Source organism: Acanthopagrus latus, chromosome 15 (assembly GCF_904848185.1).
Source record: "Acanthopagrus latus isolate v.2019 chromosome 15, fAcaLat1.1, whole genome shotgun sequence".
NCBI classification, from domain to species: domain Eukaryota; kingdom Metazoa; phylum Chordata; class Actinopteri; order Spariformes; family Sparidae; genus Acanthopagrus; species Acanthopagrus latus.
In genome coordinates, this window is record NC_051053.1 from 26,319,195 (window position 1) to 26,335,666 (window position 16,472).

Here is a 16,472-nt window from a genome sequence, read left to right on the forward strand (position 1 = left end):
AGGGGCCGCGGCCGAGTTGCTCGCAGGCGAGCGTTTCCTCATCGATCCACGGAGGGTGAACCTGTTGTTTCTCTTCCTGCAGCTTTGAATCGTATCGCCGAGCGCTCAGCCGGCATGATGTGACCCCTCCGCGTCTCACCACTCGGCCAAAAAGCTCAAAAGATGTCAGGAAACCTCCGATGACTCTTTTCTTTATCCGCTCTCATCTCTCTCTGCTCTTTACGTCTTTCCTCTGGCTTGGCAACCCGAGGTCAGCGACATAATAACTCCTCAGATCCTATCAGGCGCCGTCTTCTCTCCCCGGACGACCTCAGACTTTACTTTAATCCGTCATGTCGTCGATCTGCGCGCCTGAATCGTTTCCTTCTCGTCCTCGTTCAGTGAAATAACACCACGCACAAACACATCTGGGTGATTTAACAGTTTTTAATCATAACTTTTGTACAATAGATTTTACATTTTTCACAAGCTAAGAAGTTAATGATGCCGGATATCTGAGGGAGTCTGCGTCACCAAAAAGCCATGTTTTTGGTGTTTTTCAAACAACAGATGTGGATGGAGATAAACAGCAAACTTTTGACTTATTTTTGTCCAAATGGGGGATCCTTACTTCAGGAGGTGGTGGTGCCAGTTTTTGAGGCCCGCTGAGGTTCAGAGGGCTCAAAGAAAGGTGACAGTGCTGCCCGGGCAAAAATGTTAGATGTAAAATTTCACATTTTCACATGTGAGATGAACATTTCCAAACCTTATTCCCTCTTTTTCACATGTCAGCTGAAACTGCAACCTTTTCACATGAGAATTTGCTTTTTCCTCCCGTGTGAAAACCGTCTCTACAAACTTTTTTATTCAAGGGCCAGTGACAACATGGCACCAGGATTCAAATATAAAATGATCAGACGACGTGTAAAAACACTGAGAAATGTCTCAGTTTGAATTTTCTGTCGTGCAGCAACTCACAACATTTCCCTTTCTTTCGGCACACATCCCGATCTGTCTTCAGCGGTATGTCAGAATATATTTAGTTTCAAATCACAACGCATTTTCTTCTCCTTTGCTCAACTCCTTGTTGTCGTCCCTGTATATATTTCAGCAGTAAAGCCAAAACCATTACAGCGACGGCAAAGGAAACAGTTTCTTTTTAAAAAATTGGGCACATAAAATCTGATCCATCTGCGGCCGATTCATCTCGTTCACTTCAATTCATCAAAAAACGACAAAAAAAAAAAGAAATTAAAAAAAGGTAGAAAAATAAGTTCAAATCTTCGCCCCAGAAATCAATACAATATTTAAGCAACATCATGATGGGCCTATTTAACTACAGAAGGAGAGTTACATTGATATCCTCTTTCTCAGATGCAGTAATATTCCATAGTCATGTACATACTGGGAGAAATATACACATAGGTTGTTATAAAAAACAATATTCTGGCTTATTCAATGTATCTGAATGTCAAAATAGCTCACAATGCTCTGGAATAGAATATCATCAGACATTTATTTGTCCACTTTATAGTTTCAGCCAAGTACATACAGTGCATATACCATGTTAATGCTTCGGTAAATAACATTGAAGTTCTACAATACATTAATCATGTTTTTCGAGGAGCTACACAAACCCAAGCAGCGTGTCGCAAAATGCTCCCGTCAGTGTTCCGAGTGGCTAAAGTAACGCGTCGAACATGCCCACGGCGATGTGTGTAAACGTCTGAGTCGCATGTGTGTGTGTGTGTGTGTTGCAGGGAAGTGAAAGGTTTTCTATTTCCTGTGGGGAGAAACCAAACGCCTCCATCTGAAGAGCTGATGAGAACAGATGAGAATACATCTGAGAACTGAGCGTGTCTGCGATGCTTTTTAAATTTTTTTTTTTGTTAGTCCTCAGGAGCAAACGTACAAAATGCTCTGACGTTATTACAGACGGTACAGAAGTCACATGTCACATGTTTTGCTGGAGTCCGATTCGTAGAAAAAGCCAGGATTGACCGTTTGATAAACCCCGCCTTTAATCAATGCAATCATTGTTTAAGCAGCTCTTTTTTTTTTTTTTTTTTTTTCAGGGCTTCACGGTCCAATCAACACGCTGACGTCGTCTGCATCCACTGAGCAAACAGATGGTTGTTGTTTTCCACCCAGGACCAAAAATGTCAGAGCAAAACAGGAAGGAATGACTTCAACAGTTCCCAGCTGCTTGTGTGAGCACACCTACCTATATAACACTACTACTCTATAGCATCACTTCCAATGCTAAGGAGCTTATCATAGCTTACTACAATGTTTTAAGTAAAAAAAGAAGGAGAAGGAGGCTAATGATCCAAAGCTAATCTGTAAGCTAATAGCTGCTCTCTTCTGCTCTTTGTTGAGTGTGAGGATGTTTGTCAAAGATACTGAGGCCAGTTTCTCTTTTCACACATTCATCTTGTTCATCCAAGTAAGTTTCCCCTATAAAAATGATTTAAATGGAATTAAAACAAATAATACAAATTGAATTCATATCATATTTTTCCTTATAACGCTATTGTCCTTCATTTCTACGTCTTCTACAAGGACTATTGAATGCTAACTATTAGCCCTGGACCTGTTAGCATCAGCACGGTTTGTACTGAGGTATTGAGTTAGCAAGATATGCTAATTTGATGTAGCATCACATGTGTGACAAAAACTCTGACTGAGTGTCCTCATCTTCCAATGAGCTAGCTGTAAACAATAAAAATCGACATGTCTTCGCTTACTGCCAGTTTCTTTTTAGACTTTTAAATTGATTAAGTGTAAAAGAGTGTTTTGTTCATTTTCACTAATTATTCAGCTGCAGCTCTGCCACAGTTATTATGGTAAACTGCACACATGCTACTCGTGACAGCAGGGGAGGGGCTTAGCAAACGGTCAACTTCAAACTATCGCTCCTTCCTCCAAACACGTGTGGACAGATTCACAATTGAGGCAAGAAGTGGTAACACTCAACTGACAGAAAAAGGAAGCCTTGAGTTTTTTTTTGTTTTGTTTTTTTTTGGAGCGATGGCGATGTGAGTCACTGTTCAATATACTCCACAACAATAAGCCTATTTATTTTTCCTCAGCTCTTGTTTTTTCCGTGGACGCGGTGCAGAAAAAAGTACATTGAAACTTCCAAAAAAAAGAAAAAAAAAACAGTCAAGGTGAAACTGCAGCAGCTTCTCTGTCACCTTCGTAGAGAAACACTGAACATGGCTTGGACTTCTAACAATTACAAGTATGTACAATCACTAATGAAGTGAAGTGGACTGAGCCATCCACAGCAGCGTATTTCCTTCCGTCCTGTGATCTCTGAGTATCACTCTGTTGGCAAAAAACAGGAGTAAAAATAAAAAAGCAAAGGGGGAGCTGAACGCCTGGTGCTGTGTGTGTCTCTGACGGTTTCGTCTGAGTGTGTGAAAGTGTGCAGTATGTGTTTGTGGGTCTTTGCGTGTGTGCTTTCACCAGCGGCGGTGTGTGTTCAGTATGAGCTACACTAAAGACAGTTTGGGCGCAGATGTTTTTAACTTCTCTGATGTTTTTCACCCTGAAAAAGCAAAAAGAAAAAAAAGAAAAAGGTTTTTTGAGTGACATTATCTTTTTCTGTCAGGTAAATATCCACGTGGATCTTTCCTAAAAAAAAATGTAAAATACCAAATCACGTCATTATCAAAACATACACAAATCACAGAGGAGACTGAATAACACCTACAAGGCTGCCCGAGTGATAAAATGTAGCCGTTACTGAACTGACTGTGACTTTTAAGCGAAAGACCCCACCTATAGCCTCAACACACAAACAGACGTGGATGAAAACAGATTTGACGACTCTGAAAATCGATTCTAATTTACATTACCTTTCCAAAAAAAGCCACAAGCTGTGGTTTATAGACATGTAGTCCTCGAGTATTTTCTAATTTCTGCCCAAGTGAGCAACACATAAGCTTTTAAATCCCTTTTTTTTTTTCAAACTACCCCCAAAGGGAACACAAAGCCAAACTGAGTTAACACGTAGAGTAGATCACCGTTTTTTTGCACACAGCTGCAATGCAAAAAAACCAAATAAACAATAAAACAACAAAGCTTCCCAAAAAATTCATAAAAAAATCAGAGAAGGAATCAAAAGAGAGAGATAGAATCCAGAGGGAAATAAAAGTACAACAGGTATTACTGAGAAGAAAGGATATAATTTCTTGTTTTGCTTTTTCTTTTATACAAATGTGTGTTTGTCAGTCCGTTGTGGTTTTTGTGAGGCTACAAGACGCCCGGCGAGGAGAGCGCCTGCAGGCTGCAGTACCACAGCAAGAGCAGCGGGGGCAGCAGAGAGGCCGGGCCCGCGGGCCGTCTGGAGACAGCCGAGTTTTTCAGGATGGCGTTGGACGTACTTGGACCGTCTATCTGAGGGTCCTGAGAGAGAGACGGACAGGAGAGGGAGAGGTTAGTGAAGTATATACAAATTCTAATATACCAATGCTAACTGGCTAATCTCTATATGTTTATATCTTGTATGAACCATCAACTGGAGAGGAGGCAGATTTATTTTCCACCTGGCACATAAACTTAATCCGTCTTCTTTCTGGCATTATCTTAAATAGCATTGCTATCAATTTTGTAGCCATTAAATGCAAAATAACAAACTCTTCTTGATTTGTAATGCTAAGTAGCTAGCCTGCACAAAACATTGATGGTGGCATTCAAAAAAGAAAAAGGGTCGGTTTTTGTTTACTCGTTTCTGAAACCAGCGACTCACTGCTACGAAGATCATTAGAGAGCAATTAGCCACGGCTGAAATGTTAACTGTATAAAATATAAAGCTTGGCAGGATTAGTGGAAAGTCAATTTGAAGTGATCCAACTTTGCTCTTGAGCTGAGCAGCTGATTAGGCACTTAACTCACTCGAAGGAGTAATTTTTGATATTGGAAATACAAACCAATGTATCTTGTTAGATGTATATTTTATGGGGGGAAAAAGTGTCGTAGAAGGGCGAGTTTCATCTTCGGCGCCAGGGAGGAGCTGCTGTAAGCTCCCAGCACAGGCACAGCGCCCCCAAGAAAAGGTCTGTGGTTCACTTATAATCTTTAATGTGTGAATACTATGATTTGCAAACTGAAAAATGAGGATATACGTGAATAATAATATATATTTTGAGACTAGATAATATTAGCAAATATCTCCAAGACGACCAGGTCGCACAGCGGGCACAGCGAGGGCGAGGAGTCATCTAATAAGGGCGATTTCTTCGAGCTTCTGCATGTCATTGCAATGTTTGATGCAACATTGGACAAGAAGCAAGTAATCCATCAAATGCCTCCATCATGACATATTTACTGTAATGGCTGATATGATATCAATAGGAATAAGCGATGTGGTGGGGGGGATGCAGAGCACTTTGCCGCCTTGGTGGATGAAAGTAAAGATGATAGTAAAAAGGAACAGTTTTCAGTGATTGTGAGCTTTTTGAACCAAGTGTCAGAGGAAGTGCATGAGGAGTTTTTGCATCACACTACAGCAGATGGGTTGGACACGGACGGTCAGTGTAATATAGAGCTACATTTTTGTGTTGGTGAAGTTGAAAATAACCTGAAAAGCATCTTGGATAAATATATATATATATTCAGAGTCGACTGATTTCCTGTGTGGATGTCCAGATTGTGGCATGTGAAGCTGTGGCAGGTGTTTCTGGATCTTATCCACAGCAGATTCTGGAGCCTTTTTTTTTTTTAAGACAACTTGATACATGACGACCAAATCAACAAACAAAGTGCATAAAATGCTGCCAAGCATCTCAAGCATCATGTGCCATTCTCCATATTTTTTGTAGAAATGCAGGTCTTAACTTTTAATATCTGCATCAGACATTTGAGAGACACTTGATTTTTCAGAAGCCTGGTGATGTGTTTGCCAGAACTGTCCTCACACATCCACCTGGACCCAAAGTGGATCTTAGGTTGCAGTTCACTTCATGCATGCAAGTCGCGGCATATTTCAAGAGATTAGGCTGTTCAATTCAATACCATCATCACCTGTAAAAACTTGCAAATGAATTCATCTGGTATGACACAAAAAGGTTGTTTTTGGAACTAAAATGCCACAGCAGAAAGCAAAGTAGTACTCGTGTCGCGTGTGCACGTGTGTGTGCGCAGACATTTGCATGTGCCGCCCTGCGTCAGTATGTGTACACGGAGCTTCACCACCACCTCTGGCTTGCTAATAAAGCTGCAAGCTAGTGGCTGGGTCATCTCCCCCGGACCTGTCCCTGCCGCTATTAAATGTCAGTCCAGCGCATAACAGTGCCTTATTATTGTACAATGACATTTACAGTGAACTTTAAAAGCCACCAGATAAGCAACAATCCCATTTCAGCCTCTAAGGAACTACAAAGAAGTGGAGTTTACAAAGACGGCGGGCAGGATTGCCGTGGCAATGACTGTCAGAGGCAGGTCAGAAACTTCCGACGGCCTCGTGGTCATAGATATAATTGTTTTCTGAGATAAACTGGGGTCAAGATGTAAACAGTGTTCTCTGATGGCACTTTTGTCCAATCATACCCACAACAACAAATGATTGTTGACATACAAACGTTTCTGCAAACCTCTGCTAGTTCATATTTGTACCATTTTGAGAGTTCTGCAATTGGTGTCATATCATGATCACGTTTCATGTTCAGGGAGGAAGATGGAGCAACATTTAGAGTTTCAACATAACACAATTGACGCAACGTACCACACAAAGGACGCCATCAACAGTTGAGTTTGTCTTCAACTTCTGAGCCTGCAACAGAAAAGACACACAAAGAGTCACATCATCTGTTACCATCTACAAAAAAGATTTATGTTTGAAATGATAGTTTCGTTAATGAAAAAGAGCAGACGATACATCAATGAACCAATTAAAGTTAACTTGTTTGTTAAAGTTTGCTTCATTCATCACAACACGGCAGCGTTTTCAGTGCTTTGACAACTGCCGCTATAATTAATTTGCTTTGGTCAACAATCGATGGAAGAATCCAGAATCCAATTAGGCTGAAAATACCGTCGATAGATTTACACAACAGGTACAGAACATCACACAGACATCAGTGTTCAGACGCTGTGACTAAACTTCAAATAACCATCGCGTCCAATCTGTATGTTTTATGGGAGCGCTGCGCTGATCTGATCATAAAAGCAGATTGGGAACTAAAGCTAAAAAAACTACAGTAACCTTGGAGAGTTTACCCTCGTGAGCCTGTTAAACTTTTAAAGCCTCTGATATTTTCACTCACAGGAAGAGAAGAGCAAGGCTGAGCACAGAGGGACAGTCAAACCCAGACTCCGATTTCATCTCAGATTTATCATTCAGTGGCTGTCACGCACTCAAACACTCTTTGATTCTCTCTCTCTCTCACACACACACACACACACACACACACACACACACACACACACACACACACACACACTCATGTGCAGATGAAGGTTAGATGCTGCTCCGTGACGACAACTATGACTGATGCTCTGACTGCTGACATTTTTGTTTTGTTTTTTTTTGTATTTTTAACATCCAATGCCAACGTCCTCAAATTCCCTGATATTTGTTCACAGCAGCTGCGACATGGTTCAGATTACGCTCAGATTCTGAAACACTTAAGGACAATAGAGACGTCTTTCTAGTAATACACTCGTCACTGTGACGTGCAGCTCGAGGTGAGGACTGAATGACTCTCCGATCAGTGGACAACCCACTCTATCTCTGTGTATGCAGCTGAGAAAAGAACAGTAGTTGTCCACAAAACTACATTGTCCACAACACTGATGGTTAAGTGATAAACGCTGATCATCTCATCACATTGAAATGTTGGGTCCTGATATCCATACGGGCGCCACGATGCAAAAAAAAAACCAAACACTACTCAGGAACAGCCAGAGGAACGTGACAAGGAGCTCAAGGTTGATCTGGCCTCCAAAATCCCCAGATCCCATTCAGATTGATGTGATGTCCAACAAATCCATGGAGCCCCACTGCTGGTTGGACTTTCTGATCCACCAAGGCACAGAAACAGGATCCACTGGGGTCCTGCTGGAGGAGGATCCCTGAGGTCGGCCCTCCTCGGGTCTGACTTGTTCCGGCCCAGCCCGTGGATGTTCAGTCAGGTCGGGGTTCAGAGGAAACTTTACAGTACCACTGGGGAGTGCAGTTGCTACAGGACCTGCACTTGGCTGCAGTGAGCTTTCTGTGAGTGATCGTGTCACGCTGCAACATACATTCATCTGAAAATGTAATCGTACGCGTAACAGCATGTTAACCTCAGAGTGTTCGCTGAGGAAGACCTGCTTTATGCACGTAATCAAAAAAGCCCTAACTATATCTATGACCTTATTACTCCTGTTTAAAATGAGTGCATTTGGGTAAAATAAATACAATCAAGGGTTGATGAGAAAAAAATAGACGAGTGCACAAACACCACATTTGTGACGCATCACACAGTCAATCTTCATTTTCTCCTCTGAGTATTTACTCTTCAGGTGAAGGTTTTCTAAACATTTCCCTGATTACCACGTGTTGATTGCAAGACCACAATGAATTGATTTGCTGATTTGCGGCTCGGGCCTTCAATCAGCATCCAAACATCTCATTTCGCTCTGTATTTGGTAAATCAAGCATCTGATTGTGAGTCTGATACTTTGTGTAGGAGTTTGTGGCTTCAGCAAAAAAAAAATAAAAAATAATAATAATAGATAAAAATAAAAAAAACCTCTTCCTTTTGCTTCCAGTGACCTGCACACTGCGCTGCTGTATTCACGGTGGATGCTGTAAGTGGATGTAACTCCAGTTCTGGCTTCTGGGTATTTATGTGTGTATATGCGAGCGTGCTCAGCCTGTAGGTGTGACAGAATAATAAATGGCTCCGGTATACAGTATCGTGAACGCAGCCCAAAAATAGGGATGTACAGGATGCAGCGGGCATGGTAATACAGAAAGTGAGAAGCTGTTTTCTCTTATTACACCTTTGCTTCGGCACCTAAATGAAAAAAAAAGAAAAAAAAAAAAGCCAAAGCTCGGGTGGAATGATGTCAATAAATCATGTGTGTTTTCAAGACTCTGCATAAAGACCCAAACAAACGAACAAGCCAAGAATTCCAAGCATGGAGTGAGAAAATACAAGTGGTTGTATAAAGTTAGAGGACCAGTTCTCACTCCCAACACGTCAAATACAGACGCCACACGCTGAAGTTTGACGCTGTAGTTACTCCTCGAGCGACACTGCTAAAGTGTCCGTCTAGTACATTATTGTAAAGAAGAAGAAAAGTCCAAGTCAGCAGGACTTTCCCTCAGAAGGCTCGGGTCTTACTCAGAGCATTTTTTAAATCTACCAAATATGTGAAATGTTTGTCAGCAAGCTTTATTTTGCAAGTCTAACCAGTCTGTACATATTATGCATTATTCCTAACTGAAGCACAGATCCCTGCATGTACAAAACTGGCAAAAGGGTAAGTAGAGCGTCATGGTTTGAAGCACAAGATTGCTGACTATCTTCCACATTAGTTGGGAGTGAAACAATGACTGAACACAACTGACATCAGTTTGTGTTTCACGATGAGTTCCCATCTGTGTCTGGAGTCATTGTATAGACAGTTTTCTCATCGTAGACTGAAAAAACAAAACAGAGATTGTAACGAGTCTGAAATCCCGAGGCCACGCAGAGAGTTTCACAGCAAAAAACATTTTGAAATTTAAATCATATAAATGTGAATTTATACTGCGGATTCACACTCAGATATACGGCTCCATCTGCCTCCGTGCAGTTCTTCACTGTTATTACGTCTCCACTATGATTCAAAACGAACCGATTCAGCAGTGTGATAACTGTTTTTCTTAAAGTTGTGTCTTTTTTTTTTAAATGAAAAGATAAAAATCCATCTGTGGAACAATCTGTGATCCAATAGTTCAATGCAACTCTCAAAATTACTACCACTCAAAACTCAAGATTAGACCCGTCCTTCACTCCGAACATAATGCACAAACACAACCACTCAACAACAACAGTTTCAGTGTTATCCGATGTTGTTAAAGGCTTTTTTATATCCATTTCTGTAGCCATGAAAACACATATTTTCAGTGTTTTATGCTGTCTAAAACTTTTCATATCCAACTGAGTGATTCCTGAGATAACTGGATATAAATTCATTGCAAACACAGCAAAAAACTATCTACATGGATAGATATCAAATGTTTTTTTTTTGGTTATTTGGGTGAACTGACTCTTTATTTTACGTCACACATATACTATATTGCAGGTTCGTCTGTGATTATATGTGTATGAGGACCATATGAACCTTTGCATACCTTGGAAAGCATCCTGTAATATCAAAACATTCCGATGCTTATTGCCAATTCAAAAAGATTTGGACGTGAACAAATTCAAATATATATTCCTGCCTTGTGTCCACGTGTTTTGGATTTGCCTAATACCTGCCCGTTCTCAAAAGTCACATTAGCATGTGGTACATTTCCATATTTGTCCAGGGCACTTCCCTCCTGCTCTGGAGTCAACTATATTCATAAGAACAGGCTGATGGAGCCCTGGGGCTTGGAAAGTATGTTAATATGTATGTGTGTATGTTTGCCTCCCTGTTGTGGCATCGTGTGTGTGTTTATATGTTGTTTTATCTGTGGTGGTTTTGGCTGTGGGCTCAGCGAGCTCTGTTGAAAAAGGAAAAACAGTCCTGTGAGAGGAAGAGGACAAAGAAAGTCTCTTCTCACAGAGGGACAAATGTCAAGTAAAAATGAAGAAGACGCGGCAGTGAGCACAGTTAATTATGTTTGCGATTAACATGCTGATGTTTGCTAATCAGGGTAAAACACAACGTGCATCTGAGGGGGTGGGCATGTCTTTAGTTTTTGTATCTGGTCATAAACTGAAGCACTGGACAAACTGAAATGATGACTTGATGGTGGCAGAGACAAAAAAGTCAGAGGATCATCGACATCTGTGTGCAAAACTAGCAAAAAGCCCGACCAGGAAGCCTGAATGTATGTACCAAGTCTTCGGAGTCAGGGGATCAGCAGTCATGAAGAGCGATCCTCTAGGCACTAATGATGTCAAATCTCAGTGTAATCTCCTGAATTTTGGTCAAGATGTTTCACTACAAGCTAAAAAATACCGACCTGCCGGTGGCGTTGCAAAAAAAAAAAAGAAATCAGGTAATCACCAAAGTCAGCAGGATCGAAGAGTTGCAGAGGTATTTCAGCGACCCGACACTTCCACTGTTTTCATACAGGTATGGGAAAACAAAATGGAGAACTGGATTGCCTCTAATGTAGTTTGAAGCTCACGGTCATGTTGTCTGAACATCTCACGAAGGAGTCAAACTCGATTTGAAAACGCTGACATCAGGGTAGGCACCGGGCTGAGTTGGAGCTGAGGAGCTTTCAGCTGGTGGTTACACCTTTGTTTCTCCACTCTTTCATTCGGTTCTTGTGAGACGAACACTGTACGTATTGTCGCGCTGTCATCTGCTGGAAGCGGAGCGGTTCTGAGTCACTCTTTAATGGTTATTATTCTGTGTGTGTGTGTGTGTGTGTGTGTGTGTGTGTGAAAGAGAGAGATCTCAGTGAGGGGAGTGGAGTGAATCCTCTCACAGGCCTGTCACCCCCGAGTGTGTTATTACAACAGCACAGCCTGCCTTGATGCCTACATACACACACACACACACAGACATACACACACATACATACATATATACATGCATCCATGCTGCTAATACTGAGGAGCTGTACACACACACACACACACACACACACACACACAGTAGAAAAAGTGGTTAAACACAACTCTCTCATTAACTCGTACTTGACGTGCTATCAGAGCAGCGCCAACAGCACGCACGCACCGATACACCGCCGAAGCTCATTAACCAGTGCAGACTGTGTGTGTGTGTGTGTGTGTGTGTGTGTGTGTGTCAGCGAGAGCAAGCGCTTGTGTTGTGGGTGTTTGTGTGTACGGGCATGAGTGTGTAATTGCAGCGATCTCAGTATCTGTGTGTGGACTAAACTATGACTGCATATATGTGTGTTTTGTGAGTATGTGTGTGCAGGGCAGTGTAATTAAGCTGTAGTCTTGGGTTTTTTTCTGAGTCATGGACATAAAGCAACCCAGTCGCCAGAATAAGCACTGTATGGTGAAAAGTACATTTCTACAAAACCACAGATAGTTTCAGACTTTCTTTATGTTTTTTTTGTTTCAGTCAGTCAGTTGTTCTCTCCTCACTGTGTCTATTGTATACGGCTGGTTGGGTCGAAGCACAAAAACTGCTCATTCAGAGGCACGCAAGTCATTTGTTTTCATATTCTAATAATTGTAGATGTGAGTGTTGAATTATTCCCACATGCAGCGACAAAAACATCTGAAAAATGTCAAAAATGTCTGCACTGCAGTGTGTGATTGCTACAAGAGCGTGGAGCATCATCAACAGAAATAACAACACGAATAAAAGAAAGTGACATGTTTAGGTACGGTTATTGTTGCAAGAGCAAATGATCAAGTGGATTTAAAAATGTTGAGGGATTTTCGAACGCTTCATCAGGGTTTGACGTATCATTATGTGTGAAACTGAGTCCCTGAGTCCCTGTCATTGCTCTGCTGGTAATGACAGTATCATCCCCACTTCCTCCCTGACCCAGGAGGAGCCCATCACCCGCGCTCAGGATTGCTGCCTGTGATCCGTCTGTTTCATCAGCCAGATAACGGTTGTTCCTGTAGAGGAGGAGTGGCTGCTCCGACTGAGAAATACACTTTCTGAGTCTTACCGGGCACCATGTGGCCACGTGGAGTGTGTCATCAACAAGAACCTGACACACCGGCCAAACAAAACCAGGAAAGAAAGTCAAGAGGAATCGGAAACTGTTACTGTTACGCCCAACATACAAACAGCTGCCTCTCTGCACACTGAGCTGACAGTGACTCAAACTATCATCCCATATCACCAGTCGTACATCTTATACTCTCCTTCTCCACCAACACCTGAGAGAAATATCTCCGCTTTCAGCAGCTACGTGCTTCAATTTTATGCACAAGACTTTACTTGTGTATGAACAACCTTGAACTATTATGTAGTATTTGATTCACTGTCCTAACCTGTCATGTTGGGTACTGTGAAGGTACTAGATAAATAAATGGAGCTGGCCTGAAAGTTAGAAAAAAAAAAAAGATATATAATGTGAGCTGGAGGATAAAGAGACGGTCAGGTATGCAGTAACAGGAACAGACGGGCTGTGAGATAGATAGCTATAGATGAACAAACACTGTAGATTTATGGATAGTGAGACTGAGAGAAATGGATGGAAGGATCAGCAGGTCAGATAAGGAGAAATAGTAGCTCAGAAACTTGATCTGTCTGAAAAAAAAACAACATATTTTCCACACAGATATAAAGTTTTGAAAATGTTTTCATGGCCTGGGATTAGATTTGCCCCAGACTGGCTGGAACCCTTGAGCCTCCGAACACAGTCATCACTCTGAATCTAAATCTGGCCTCAGTGTGCATTTCTAACCTGCAGGTTGCCACAGAAGTGGTAGATGCCGGTGTCTGCGTTGATGTGGTTGTCGATGGTGTTGGGGTTGCGCTCGCGGTTCCTCTGGTATGGGGTGGTTGTGGAGGTGGTGGTCTGGACGGGGGACATGGGCTGCCACACTCCCACATCGGTTCCATTCCCAAAGGCCTGGATGGCGTTACCTGCAGAGGGACAGGGAGGGAAATAAGATGAGAAAGACGAATACTTTCTGGGGAGGTGATAAAGTTAACAAAGTCGGTAAATACGGAGAGAAACAACAAAAGAAAAACTAATGCTTGGCAAGAAATAACTTCTGCAGGTGAACTCACCTTCCGTACCAACCTGCCCTGATTTAAACCAACCAGGTAATATGGACTCTATGGACATATATTTCAAAACTATAATGGCGTTCAGTAGAGCACATACCTCCGCCAAGACAGTCATGATTTAAGATCTCCAGGTCTGTAACAGCCCACCACTGGGGCGCCATAATCTCAGCAGCACATCGGTGGTATTTGCAGGTTTCTATAAGTACAGCGACTGAAAACATCGTTGGAGCTGCATCAAATTGTACTCACTAATAAATACCAGCCACCTTAATACATCTGATTTTTCTTCATCAAGATCTGTCAATTATTCCCTGAGAAAATCAAATGAAAGCACACTGTATCACAATGTAAAAAAAAAAATAGATAATTGAGAAAAAATAATTCCCGGATTCGTGACTTTATCCAGATCTACTCATGAAGTTAATCCAAGTTTGGTGTAAATCCGTTCACCTCCCCGGTGGAGATAATGTGCAAGTTTAATTTATGTTGTTAATGTCGGAAAACACACGCGAGCACTTGATGAGTCTGACTTTGAGACGTGCTGAGCTGGTAAATAATTAGTTTGCTCCAGCAAGAAAATACGACGTCGTAATTCCCAGCAGGTCACTTTAACTCTGAGCCGGATCTCATCGTGAATCACATCGCTTGTTAGTCCCCACGTTAAAATAAAGCTTTATATTGCAGCGGCCTAAACCACAATTAAAGGTGAGTTAGACGGTACTTAAGTTTTGTTATCACTTCCCCTGATTATAAATTCACCACACAGTCAAAAAACCTGAGTGCTGATGTGGCTATTTACCATTAGAGTCCATTAGTGGCCCTATTAATAGCGTTCTATGGCTTTGATGTAAAAGACACACACACAGACACACACATCAGAGGAAAGCTGAGCTTCACAGAACCGCTGTTTGAACGTAATGATATTCTCCCCTCTAACACTGAAACTATGACCCTGATACTGTGGTGAAAGAAACGAGAGCTGATCTGCATAACGGCTCTTTAACCTCGCTGAGACATTCATACATGCATGTGTGAAGACGCACGGGCCTGTTGACATGACGTCCAGCATAGATTCATATCGTCCGATCGGGTCAGATGTATATTCAAATGTTTGGGAAAGAGCTGTACTGTCAAATTAACATAAATAAGAATCTGTTGAACAGGGTGCTGTGTGGTTTTAGAGAAGAAATTCAAACTCCGAATTGTAATATTTGAAATATGAATGAGGCAAAAATAAAAATTCATTTTTCCATAACTGAATAAAGAAGCTGTTCTCAGAGGAAAGCAAGGTCCCCTTAAGAACTCTGTTTGAAGCCAGAAAAGGTGGCAGGGTCCGCCAAGTATAAACAAAGTAAAACAGTATGAAAATGTGTTGTTCTTTGAGGTCAGTTTGCTTATTCAGTTGATTCAGTCAGGAAAACAAAGAGAGCTTCATTTAGTTTGCTTACACATAAAAATGAAGATCTTTACTCTTCTGAAGAAAATGTCTCCACCAAAAATTTCATATTGCTCCTTTAAATGACTGCATTCCTTTACAACCTGTCAAAAACTGTAGTGTCATTCTGTGTAGAGGATGTAGCGGATATTCTAAATAAGCTACTGCAACAAAAATTTAATTCAATAAATAAATAAAAACCTGCAAACATGAGCTGTAACTTATCTGTTGTTGAAGTACAATATCTTTTCATTGCGATGCCGACTTTCATTAACACACTAATCACCTCATCCGTCCTTCCTTTCTGCTCTTTTCTCCGTACACGTACTCAAGAAGCCTTCAACAACTATTAAATTTTAAGCATTCATTCAAAGGTGTCTCAAAACAAGTGACGTTGGCTTAAATTTCAACACCCGTCTGAATAAATGTTCCGTCCTTGAACGTGTCGCTGGCGCCAACTGGAACTGTTCGGCTCCCTCGAGTGGACATTCAACGTTGTTTCTTTAATTCAGGAATGAAATATTTCTTCTAAACCTGAGTGGATTTATTCACCGCAAACTAAACCAGACTACAGAGACAACAACACAACTCAGCTGATTCATTGTGTGACTTAAAATGCACGACGGAGGAACATAGTTCTGCGTTGTGAGTTTCTTACATCACCAGATGTGGTGACTCTGGTCCACACCTCCACATTGTAGCATCCTGAAGTCCTACAGATGCACTGCAGGGTAAAGAGAGAACCCGCTGCGATACAGTCACGCTCCAGATGTTGAAAAACTCTGAAGGATGATCGATAGCAGGTATTCCTCCAGTCGGTGACCTTCCCTCGTCTCCTTACAGCTTCTCTGAAAGCACCCGTGGCAGCGTTCCCTGTTCCTGCTGACCCAGTTTGACATGTTTCCCTTCGCATCAGGTTCTAGTGAGATTCTCAGGGTGAACGTGGCGTCTCAACAGGTCGGAGCCGCCGTCAGCGTCCTCAACAGCTTGACTTTTGATTGCAGCTCTGACAGCGAGCTTTTAGAATACTGTGGATTTCTCACACTGAATATTTTTCATTTTTTTTGACGGATGAACCAGTCACCCTGATGTGAAGGACAACACAAATCCAAATAGTACTGTGCATGAAAAGACATTCACTGGAGTGGACTGACTCGTGTTCGGACCGACTTAAAAGCACGACGAACAG

The 16,472-nt window shown here is 41.7% G+C and overlaps 1 protein-coding gene across 5 annotated transcripts in view; it reads right to left on the reverse strand.

Annotated features, from left to right (window-relative positions):
- Nucleotides 1-1,476: 1,476 nt before the first annotated feature.
- gfra1a (gdnf family receptor alpha 1a) overlaps nucleotides 1,477-16,472 on the reverse strand; it is a 101,458-nt gene continuing 86,462 nt past the window's right edge. For all 5 annotated transcript variants that reach the window (XM_037124423.1, XM_037124424.1, XM_037124421.1 and 2 more), the window contains 3 exons: nucleotides 13,520-13,701; nucleotides 6,710-6,757; nucleotides 1,477-4,392 (listed from right to left, as the gene is read on the reverse strand). In XM_037124423.1, the coding sequence (XP_036980318.1) occupies nucleotides 4,240-4,392; nucleotides 6,710-6,757; nucleotides 13,520-13,701 (383 nt within the window). In that variant the 3' untranslated portion in view covers nucleotides 1,477-4,239. The remainder of the gene's footprint in view (nucleotides 4,393-6,709; nucleotides 6,758-13,519; nucleotides 13,702-16,472) is intronic.